Below are 11,020 nucleotides of genomic sequence, written 5' to 3'. Positions count from 1 at the left end.
CAGGATTGGTGTTGAGGAGCTATATTCAAAGTTATGCATTTGGTTAGCTAAGAAAATAGTCTTTAGAGCATTTGGGAAGTCCAAAGATGTGTCATAATGGGGTCTGGATAAAGGAACTGAATGCATCAAACTAGACTGGAAAAACACTAGGGTCTTAGACGATTGCTCTTCTTGTGGGATTTCCCTCACTTCTTCCTTTTCCATGTACAACAGCTCTTGTAAACACCATCTAGTACTAAGGGAAAGTCTCATTAGCCTCCTTTTGTTAGTATTTCTTCATTCATCTTTATTTTTGAATTCATTTATTACTCTGTACTTGCAAGTGTGTGCAGGTGTGCATGTGCTGTTGTGTAGAAATCAGAGGACAACCTTTGGGAGCAGGTTCTAGCCTTATATTGAAGGGTTCAGGGATGGCACTCAGGTCTTTCAGACCTTCTGCACTCTTACCTTCTGTCAATGGCTCCACTGGTCTTTAAAACCATAATTGCTTTTGGAATTTTAATTCTATACAGAAAGCATGCTAACAGGAGCCCACTTCAACACCGGCTATCCAGTTCAACCCAGTTGCTTATAAAGATGGGCTAACTTTCCAGACTACTCATAGAACCTGTTTTAGGATCAGCAAGGACACTTTGTGTACCAGCCTGATACGGTCTGTTTTTAGGAACATTTACTTCCCCATTTTGGGTAACTTCAAAGGTTTATGCTGGTTCCTACAGTCTTTGTGACACACTAACTTTGACACTTCTGCACATACTAAGAAAAAGGATTTGGACATCCACTGACTAACACTTAAAATAAATAAGAGTTTATGTGAAGGCTCTTTTCTTCCAAAGAAAACACAATAAACCTTGTTACACTGTTACTCAATCAGATTCTGACCTTTGATTACCCCACACATACCAGAACAGGAATGAAATCAACACCCTTGAGGTCCTCCCTTGCACAAGTGCACTTTTAAGTACTAACCCTTTTTTTTTTTTAGTCATAAGACTTAATACCTACTTCCCAATATCCAACTTGAATCTCTTTCTAGTACAGAATTAAAAAGATCAAATGGGAAAGACCCGAAGTCTTTTAGCCCTATTTGCACTCAAAGCATTTGATAAAAAAAAAAAAAAAAAGATTCAGCCTTTTCTGAACTGACACCCAACTTACTGCCATTTGAGGTAGCATTTTCCAACATTACACATCTGAGTTTCAGGACTGCACTATTTTCCTAGCTTCGTTTCTCTCTATCTCCCCAGTCTAAAACCTATAATATTCATGTGGAATTTTCTCAACCATGAGTTTTGATTAAAGCCCTGGCTAACTTCCTTTTAGTTATCTGGGATAGTTTGTTATAAATTACCTTCGGAAAAATTGTTAAAGGATCTCCTCTAAAGTGTTTGTGTTGCAAAGTTCAGATCACGAACCTCAGCTGAAGAACCTTGGAAAATCCATCCCACTTTTGGACTAACCCAGCAGCAAAAAAATACAGTATCCTTCTTATGAGCTGCTGTGAGAACCAAGTAACATACTATAAAGCTCCATGTGAGCAAAACCATATAGGTATCTTGTATACTACTTAATTCTAAGTGCCGGATGCAGGCAACAGCAGGCACAGATTAATTCAATCAGCTCCACCTACTGAGCAACAGCTCAATGCCATGCACTCAATTAAAAGTAGCTAATGCTATTATCAGCATCTTTCATTTGCCACAATTTCCAATCTTCTCACTATATATTCACTCTATTAAAATTTTCATCTTCAGATGTGGTTCTAACAACCACTGTGTAGTATGTGGCAATTTTGCTTTATCTCATTTTAAGCAAGTCTGGAGAGACAAGGTTTCAGCAAAAATCTCACAAATTTTATCCCAATATCACTTTGGGAAATACATGGTTAACAGAGCATTACTATACTTAATGAATAGTCTAGTGTGGCCATTACCCATTAGCTTCTCCGTCCAGAGTGCACTTATGGCTCTAGAGCAGAGATATGTGAGTTCATCTACTGCTGGGTATATACTTATTCCTGGGGACCCTTAGGTAGGATTTCCAGTTCTAGACCTACCTGGGCAACACAGCAAGGCCCTATTTCAGAAGTTTTATGAAACCATTCCAAGATTGAAAGAGTAAAGACAAAAGGTTTCAAATGATCATAGCGAGTAGAAAACATATACATGATTGTGATTTAGACTTATGCTGGTCTCACCAGCATATTTTCTAACAGTAAATTCACACTAATGAAGGTGAAGTTAATTATATGACACATACAAAATTTCATTTGAAGTCTTTGGAAGAGTATGCACCTTGGCTTAATTTGGAACAGTTCTTTCAGCATGTTTAAGATTGGAGTCTGGCCAGGCCTGGTGGTGCATGCCTTTAATCCCAGCACTTGGGAGACAGAGGCTATCAGGTCTGCCAGTTTCAGGTGAGCCATGGCTACGAGATGCAACCCTGACTGACAGAAAGAAAAAAGACTGAGGTCTGTAGATAACAAAACAAAACAAGGGGGCAGGGTTAGGTGGTGGGGAAAGGTGTAAAGATAAAACAACACGATAAAGGAAATTTGTTCTCACCAACATGAGTTAAGGGTAGTAAGAGGGAAAGAGGAAGGCAATTACGAAAGCTTGAATTAAAAGCCTCAAAGTTGAGGGCTGTGGAACTCAGATACAGCTGGATTCCGTACTCAGTTACTGTTAATCAAGCGGGGTGTATGGCTTGGGCCTGTAAATCCTAGGAGGCACAAGCAAGAGCATGAGTTTAAAATCATCCTTAATACTACATGGCAAGTCTGCAGCAAGCCTGGACCACAAGAGATTACATTCACAAATAGTCACTTGGCTTTGTGAATACCAAAGAATTCCCTCCCCACTCTCTTCTTGGCCCCATATGGATCGCTTTTCAGCCCCTGGCCCCCCATCCCCCAACTATGTAACACTGGCTGGCCTGTAACTCAGAGCCTGCTTTCCCGAGTGCTGACATTAAAAATGTGTGTCACTACGCCCGGCCAAACTTTTCTTTCACAGGCTGTAGTAACTGCCCACATGGGTGAAAATACGTCAGTAAAAATAAGACTGCTGCTACACAAAGAAATGATTTTAGGGAGGCCTTGTTTGTAAGCTAAGTGAGGGGAGGCATTCGTTCTACGCTGAGATTCGGGCTGCGAGGGCGCTTCCCAACGCAACCAGACGCTGCTGCAGCACACTTCTCAACAGGTCGAGCTTGACGCCTGGGATCGGGTAAGGCGAGAATCTGCCTTGGCGGCTTCGGCTACGGCTGCGGCCACCGACGGGCACTCGACGTCTGTCGGTCCGAACGCTGGGTCGCGGGGGCGGCCGAGGTCCTGGCTGATTCGGATCGAGACTAGTAACCAGGAAGCTGTCTCCGGAGACCATCGCCCAAGCCATGGCCGACGGGTTGAGATCTCCTTGGGAGGACCGGAAGGCCACCCTGTTGGCTTGATCGCCAGCGGACAGCGACAACGAGCTCTGGGCCATCTTCAAACACCGCCCGCAGTGTTTGCTAGACGTACGTCGATCAAACTGGGCCCTAGGCAGCGCCGCAGATCACTCCAGCCCGCGTCGGACGCAACCGTCACCGACCCCAGCCGCCATTTTTAGTGCAACGGCGGAAGAAGCAGCCGCCGGAAACAAGCGCTTCCCCCGCGCGCATGCGTGGCGCGCCTGCGCTCGCGACGGGCGTTTACGTCGTGACGCCTGAAGTAGAGGACGTGAGTGTTTCTGAGAGTGCGCAGTAGGGTCGGTCGACCGCGAGCGAGCAGCCTAGGCCGGGGACTGGAAGCGACGCGGAGATGGGGGCGGCGGCCGCGGAGGCCGACCGCACTCTGTTCGTGGGCAACCTGGAGACGAAGGTGACGGAGGAACTCCTCTTCGAGCTGTTCCACCAGGTAAGGGGCGGGCGTGGTCCTAGGGCGACTGCGGCATCCACGAGGCCAGCTAAGGAGCGGAGCGCGCCAGGCCGGAACACTGGGGCGTTCGGGCCAAAAGTGACGTCTGATGATGGGTGCATGTGCGTCTCCACCCCGGCGAAGTCCAGGGATCCGAGCTGGAGCCTCAGCGTTTCCTTCCCTTTCCCGCGCACCTCGCCTTCCCTCGGAGTTAACTGGCCTTAGCGTCGTCGCGCACTTTGTGTTTCCGCTTCTCTCGGTTTCCGCTTAACTTGCGTAAGAACTTGCGGACATGAAAGTGTTTTTAAAACTCTTCTAAACACAGTGTAGGAAAGCAGCGTTGGAGGAGTGTTTATCTTAAACGTGCGAAAAACTCGTCCTGCCCTGTGGCTCAGTAGCCGGTTATATTTGACTGATCTGTGAGGAAGGCCTTTTTTTTTCTTGGCGAAGAATCCACTTTGGTAAATGAGTTCGTTTCTATGCGGTGTTGGTTGCTTTGTTAAGACATCACACAGTCATGTGAGATGTAGTTCGAATATTGTATTTTCTGTTTATAAATATTATAATATATATAATTAAAACTTTCCCCAAATTATCTCGGTTTCACTCAGAACTAGAATTGTTATCCTTAGTAAAACGGGAGATGTCCAGCCCTTGTCAGGACATTTTGTTTTTAATGAGATCCTGATTACATACCTTTTGTTTGAAACTGTGTGTTCTCTTCTTTATAGTAATGAAACAGAGAGACAGTCTCTATAGCCTTGGTAGCCCTGGAACTCCGAGGCTGACTTTGAGCTGATCCTCCTGCCTGCACCTCTTGACTACTGACAATACAGGCATGTGCCACCACGACAGGCTTGCATTCTCGTTTATTTCTGAAATTTAAATGTTTTCCTGAAATTGCCTTGTTTAAGTTCTAAACTCTTTTCTTCGCAGGCTGGACCAGTAATAAAGGTGAAAATCCCAAAAGATAAAGATGGCAAACTGAAGCAGTTTGCATTTGTGAATTTCAAACACGAAGTGTCTGTTCCCTATGCCATGAATCTTCTCAATGGAATCAAACTTTTCGGGAGGCCTATCAAAATTCAGTTTAGATCAGGTAATGGTCCCTATGAATATATATATATATATTATAGGGAGAGGTTTGGGGGTTGTTTTGCCTTTGCTTTCAATTTTACTGTTCCAGTTTGGTTTTGGTTTTTGAGACAGGGTTTCAGGTATTCTAGGCCAGCTTCAAACTCCCTGTGTAAGGCATGTCAAGCTTTGAACTCTTGATCCTCTTGCTTCTGCCTCCCAAGTGCTGGGTTTCTATGTGTCCGCTCCATACTGCTATTTTAAAGACTGGAATTAGAGAGTTAATGATGGTGAAAATACTTTAAATTTTACTATTTCCCAGGGTGCTTTGTGATTTACAAATTTTGATTTTGTTGCTGCTGTTTTGTAAGGATAGGATAAGGCTTTTCATGGATAAGGCTAATCATGCAGTTTAGTATGGAGATCATAATGCCATGGCCAGATTGGCTGTTTCTACATTAAGTAGTATCATGTTTGGAATACTTTCTTTTGCATTTCTTGTATTATGTACTGTGAGACAGTCTATATGGATTTGAGTGGTGGTTTTTTTTTGTTTTGTTTTGGTTGGTTTTTTGTTTTGTGTTTTGTTTTTTGCTTTAGTTGGGGGGGAGTTGGTGTTGCTTTTAGCTGTTTCTCTGTTTTGGGGTAATTTAAAGGAAACATTTCAAATTGTTGTTGGGCTTTTTGGTTTTCGATTAGAATTTTTGAAATTGCCTCATTTTAGGAAGTAGTCACGCTTCTCAGGATGCCAGTGTGTCATACCCCCAGCATCACGTTGGAAATTTAAGCCCAACCTCCACATCTCCTAACAGGTACTGTTTCTCATTCACTATTACAGTTATTTGTCAGAAAGTTTCTGAAGTAATGACTTCAGAATGCACCAGTGAATAGCTTCCTTCCTAACTCTTCTGCTGCTTTGCTGCTGGTCGTGCTAGACTAATGTCATGCCTCTCTTTTCTAAGGAGACTGGAGGCATATGTGGTTCTTCTGCATTAAATTAAATACTGTAGTCATGTGCCTCTATAAAGACAAGTCCTACCCACATATACGTGGGTGAAATTGAAACAAAAAAATGTTACTTATCATAATGAAAGTATACTTTTCCCACCAAATCTCTTAAAGTTATCACTGCTAATTGATTTTTGTTGTTTGAGAGCCCTGTATGACTACTGGCCTGAGTTAATAGAACTGGAGTATAGATCTAGCTCTGCCAATTGCACAGTCTTAGTCTCATTTCTCTGGTTCTGCCTTTTGTAAGGAAAGAAAATTGAATAAAGTGATCTCTGAAATCCCTGTAGCTATTGAAAGTTAGAGGTAGTACTATATTTACTTAACTCAGTTTGTTTGTTTTATTGGTTTTTTTTTTGGTTTTGTTTGTAAATCTGTAGAGCTTTCATGTGCCCATTTATAAAGAACTTTTCATTTAAGAAAAGTTGAGCACATACCTGTCGTGTATTGAGTACCTCATTAGGTCGTTTCCAGGGACGATCTCAATTATGTCTTGAAGCAGCTATATGAAATAGGGTTTACTTACCTCCACCTTTTGGTGTAGAAAGTATAGAGTGGAGATTAACATGCCTAAATTTGATGGGCTTGTAAACAGTGTGAGCACACAAGCCTCGGTAGTATTATCAAGCCACACTATGATCTATTGCCAAGAGGAGCTTCAAATCTAAATGAAGACATGTACCTACTAACTACCTGTTTAATTACCATAATTAGTTCTCGTGTGTGTTCTGGGTTACACTGGTTGATTGATGTAAGAAAGAGAGCCACTCCCTGCAGAATGAATTCAGGCTTCTCAGCAACAGGGGGTCAGCCTCTGAAGGACTGAACTGTTCAACTTCCTAGAAGCTCTTATTGTTACACAAAAAGGCACCTTTAGCCAGTCAGTTTCACCATACCTTGACAGCATCCCAGAAACTCTTTATTGTTATACAAAACCTTACTAAAGGTTTAGTAAGTCAGTTTCTCCATTCTAAACCTCTAATCTGATCTAGGGGTTGTCTCGAAAGACCCATCACCTCAGCAGTTCTCAGCCATAGGAGGAGACTTCCTGGTTTGCTAGGCCTATCTGGACTAAGTTATGCAAAAGCTCTGAGAATCCCTCAAAAGAATAACCACCCACAAAATCTCATAACCATCTCTGACAAAGGGCTACTTCCAAGCTTAGGTGCCATCTCTCCAGATTCATGCCAGATACAATGGTACTGCTAAAATTCTGCTATACTCAAGGAGTAGAAAGTGCTTTGAAAGACTTTTAATAGCAGGAGATGATGCAGATGGATGAAGAACTGAAAGCAGCCAGTACACTGAGAGCAATGGGGAATTTGGATGTACATAAAAGCTGAGTAAGTGTTTGTCTCATGGGCCTACAGTCAATTCTGGGGAGATTTCATCCTAATGGACAAAAGTAAAATGATGTTAAGTTATAAAGTTTAAAGAGTTGGCTATAATGGGAGAAGAATATCCTAGAAGGAACAATAGTGAAAAAAAGTCCAGTTAGAAAGCTATTGACAGCAACCTTGTGGGGCTGTTGGATCAAGGTTCATTTGGATTAAGGTATTGACAAAGCTGGAGAGAATTGGATGGCTGTGTAGAGAAATGTTGAGAGGAGGAATTATAAAAAGCCATAGTACAAAAACATTGCTTTCCCTGTGTCATTTTTTTGTCAGCTGAAATTAATTAGTGGTTTTTAAACACTTATTAGTTGGCTAGTATACTAGTCCCTACTTTTAGTTTTAATCATAGACTAGGGTGGATCATTTTAATATTCTGGCATAAAGTACATTGTACTGTTGCCCCCTTTGGCATCTGTACACATAATCTGCTCTGAGACACACCTTCCCCCAGAAACTAATGGAGAGCCCCTTATTTTTCTTACCTTCACTGAGTTTGGTCAATACTTACGACAATGAAATAAATGGTTATTTGTCCAGACCTTTCTACTGTAAAGTCTCACGAATACCTACCAGTTGCTCAAGTTTGAAAAGTAAAGTTATAGTTTCTCTACTGTGCTTCATTTATAAGCGAGGTAGTAAAGTCTCGATCTGAATGATTGCCCTGATTAGCTTGAGGACCAATACAGCAAGTAGTTAATACTTTAGATGTATGCTGCCTGCCCGTGTTGTCCTTGTGTCTGCCATTGTAGTGGTAAGGTAGCCATAGGAAACACAAGAGGAAAGCAGTGCTGTGTTCCCAGAAAACGCCACGTTACAGAACTCTGGCTCCTTGGCTCTTAGTTCGCTTTCCCGGCACTAACTATTCCCACAGTTGGGATTGTTCTGCCTTCAAGTAATCATATTCCTCTCTTTTTTCTTTAAATGTCTCCTTTTCAGAAAGGCTGTTCCTGATCAGCCAACCTAAAATAGAATGCCCATTCTTTCCAACTATTCTACTCTTAAAACATGTGGAAACTGAGCTTACCTTAATTGTTTTCATCTTTGAGAACTGTCTCACTTGTGACTGGTGTTGTTTGTTGAATGATGATCACTAATCCTTGGTTTCTCTTTGTAGCTATGAGAGGATGGTGAGTAGCGTGACTCCATCAGCACAGATGATCCAGAGGTCCTTTTCTTCTCCAGAAGATTATCAGCGGCAAGCAGTGGTAGGCAGTTTTTCTTTCCAGTTTAGTTGCTAGGACAGTCATACTTGGGACAAAGTACTCTCGTTACATCAGATAGCTTCTCAATCAGTTTTATTACTTATGTTCGTTAGACATAAATTTACTTTTTATTTTATTAATACTTTGTCAACTATTTAGACTATCATGATCATTGTAGTTTTAACAATTAACATGTATCTTCTAGACCAACTTTATTGATGTGGTTTTTGTAATATCATGAGACCTAGCTTAAAACCCAAATCAACTATCTTTTGTTGTTTCTTTTCCTTTTTGACACAAGGTCTCACTATATATCTCTGGCTGCCCTGGAGCTCTATATAGACCAAGCTGGCTTTGAACTCACAGAGATCTGCCTGCTTCTGCCTCTAGAGTGCTGTATTTAAAGACAGGTCCCAGTTCCCACTCAGTTTTGTCCTCAACCCTTAACAGCTTCTAAGATGAATGACCTATTTCTGCTCCTGTAGTTCTCTTTCTTAGTACCCACTCTGTATTCTGCTACATGCTTCTTCCTTGAAATGGTTTCTTTCGGTTAAGTTCATTTTCTTAGCATTCAGATTGTATACCACTTTCAAAGCTTTTTCTAATGCTAGTGAAGGTCTAGTTCTTTGTGTTTTTGTTACAGTGGCTCTTAGGGTAGTCATTTTGAGTGATGTTTTTAATTGTATTCTTGGAATAACACAGTATTTATGTCCAAGTTCTGTAAATAGACACTCAAGATGAGAGAAACTGTGGTATTGGACCATATTTAATTATATTCAGCTTGGGATGCATTTAGGCAAGGGTTATTTTGACTTTTCTTATTCTGTGTATCATTGGCTAAATATATGTATATTGACTTTGCTATCAAAAAGTACTTAGAATTAATATTTCAATTTTTTCTTCCCTCAGATGAACAATGTTTTCAGACAGATGTCATATGTTGGGAAATTTGGTTCTCCACATGCAGATCAGTCGGGATTTTCACCATCAGTTCAGCCACATGGTCATAGCTTTAATCAATCTTCTAGCTCCCAGTGGCGCCAAGATGCACTGTCATCCCAGCGTAAAAGACAGAATTCTCACCCCTACCTAGCAGATAGACACTACAGCCGTGAGCAGCGCTACTCTGATCATGGGTCTGACTATCATTACAGAGGAAACAGAGAGGATTCCTACTATGACGACAGGAATCGTGATGGCTGGAGCCATGACTATGATAACAGAAGGGACAGTAGAGGTGGGAAATGGCCCTCATCTCGGCACTAACAAGCATTCCAAGGACATTGTTTACAGGGCCATTTTAGGTCCTTTTAATTAAGTTCTTCCAGAAGTATTTCTAAAGATTGTACAGAGTTGCCCCACAATTTGCCACCTGTCTTTGAAAAAAAATTTTTTAAAACCTAGCAGCAGTTTCATGGAGAACTAACAGCTGGGCTCCTTGTTTGTTACTCTTAATTACCTTACCTCTGGTTTCTGAAGAGGAAGGGTTTTATGAAAGAATTTGCCACTATTCTGGTCATTTCAGACAGTCTAAGAAAGATGAACTTTATAGATTGGTTGTATTATAAAGCAAATATTTTAATTATCTCACCCTTACTGTTGCAAGAAATTTTGTAATGTGTCATTTTGGTGTATATAATAAGCATCCAAGTTGGTAGTCTGAAATGGCTTTCTGAATTTTGTTAATAAATGAAAAAATAGAACTTTCAGTAATCCATTTATTAATAGTTTATTTAAAACAGTTTATTGGTTTTGTTTGGGGATAAAAATCATATTTCTTAACGCAGAATTTAAGTACAAATTTTGTGGTAGGCTCTTGAATTTTACCACAATTGAACATACATTATAAATCTATACTAGTTCATTCTAAGAACTTTAAAATTCTGTCATTAAATTATATTTGTTGTATGACTAGTCACTCAGGAAGTTAAATACCTTCATGTATATTTTTACATTAAATGACTGATGACGAAAACTTTTTAGAGGAACAACAATGTTAATACACAGAGAAAATGGCAAAAGGTTTCAATGCAAGGCTTATAATTTTGAATTTCTGTTTAACAAACCTAACATGTTTCAAGATCCTGTTGCTCTTTCACTGCAAAATCTTTTTTGAGGAATTTGTTCATGAAAAATTTAGGATCCTCTTTATTACCACAGCATTTCTACTATGTTCCTTAATATATTAAATACATAAAAAGATTATGTGTCTCTTTATTTGTGTATCACTGACATCAGCGGTATCCAGTAACTTAGCAGTATACCTTCAGTCATGTCAGTTCACACTGCTAGGTAAGGTTGTCCATCTTACAGCTTCTGTAGATTTACTGTGCTGCACAGTTAGACTTTTATCAAAATAGATTCCTTTGTTTGCTTTCTACACCCAGTTGTTCTACATGTCCAGGCTTTGTGTCTAGGTTAACAAAGCTGTGTCCCTACTTGTAGAG

At 40.8% G+C, this 11,020-nt stretch overlaps 2 protein-coding genes across 4 annotated transcripts; one reads left to right on the top strand and one right to left on the bottom strand.

The window, feature by feature from the left end:
* Positions 1 to 3,081: 3,081 nt before the first annotated feature.
* On the bottom strand, positions 3,082 to 3,541 carry C1H11orf71 (chromosome 1 C11orf71 homolog). The gene has a single exon (XM_021633326.2). It carries the CDS (start codon positions 3,483 to 3,485, stop codon positions 3,132 to 3,134), a length of 354 nt encoding a protein of 117 aa, XP_021489001.1. The 5' UTR covers positions 3,486 to 3,541; the 3' UTR covers positions 3,082 to 3,131.
* Positions 3,542 to 3,711: 170 nt separating this feature from the next.
* Positions 3,712 to 10,776, top strand: Rbm7 (RNA binding motif protein 7). Of its 3 annotated transcripts, XM_021633323.2 has the most exons (6): positions 3,758 to 3,895; positions 4,627 to 4,731; positions 4,832 to 4,994; positions 5,694 to 5,781; positions 8,486 to 8,576; positions 9,483 to 10,776. In XM_021633323.2, the coding sequence occupies exons 3-6, from the start codon at positions 4,934 to 4,936 to the stop codon at positions 9,837 to 9,839; spliced, it is 597 nt and encodes a 198-aa protein (XP_021488998.1). In that variant the 5' UTR covers positions 3,758 to 3,895; positions 4,627 to 4,731; positions 4,832 to 4,933; the 3' UTR covers positions 9,840 to 10,776. The 3 variants fall into 3 exon arrangements, with proteins under 3 accessions (XP_021488997.1, XP_021488998.1, XP_021489000.1); XM_021633322.2 differs by lacking the exon at positions 4,627 to 4,731 and having other exon boundaries at positions 3,712 to 3,895; XM_021633325.2 differs by lacking the exon at positions 4,627 to 4,731 and having other exon boundaries at positions 3,763 to 3,895; positions 8,486 to 8,580; positions 9,483 to 9,730.
* Positions 10,777 to 11,020: the final 244 nt, after the last annotated feature.

Source organism: Meriones unguiculatus, chromosome 1, assembly GCF_030254825.1.
Source record: "Meriones unguiculatus strain TT.TT164.6M chromosome 1, Bangor_MerUng_6.1, whole genome shotgun sequence".
Classification (NCBI taxonomy): Eukaryota; Metazoa; Chordata; class Mammalia; order Rodentia; family Muridae; genus Meriones; species Meriones unguiculatus.
The sequence above is the reverse complement of the archived record's forward strand: the minus strand, read 5'-3'. Positions and strand labels throughout refer to the sequence as shown.

Excerpts from the sequence above, each read along its gene's own strand:
- C1H11orf71 (XM_021633326.2), bottom strand. The coding sequence starts at position 3,485 with ATGGCCCAGAGCTCGTTGTCGCTGTCCGCTGGCGATCAAGCCAACAGG.
- Rbm7 (XM_021633322.2), top strand. The coding sequence starts at position 3,800 with ATGGGGGCGGCGGCCGCGGAGGCCGACCGCACTCTGTTCGTGGGCAAC. Across the intron at positions 3,896-4,831 it reads TCTTCGAGCTGTTCCACCAG|GCTGGACCAGTAATAAAGGT; the intron begins GTAAGGGGCGGG and ends TTTTCTTCGCAG. Across the intron at positions 4,995-5,693 it reads CAAAATTCAGTTTAGATCAG|GAAGTAGTCACGCTTCTCAG; the intron begins GTAATGGTCCCT and ends GCCTCATTTTAG.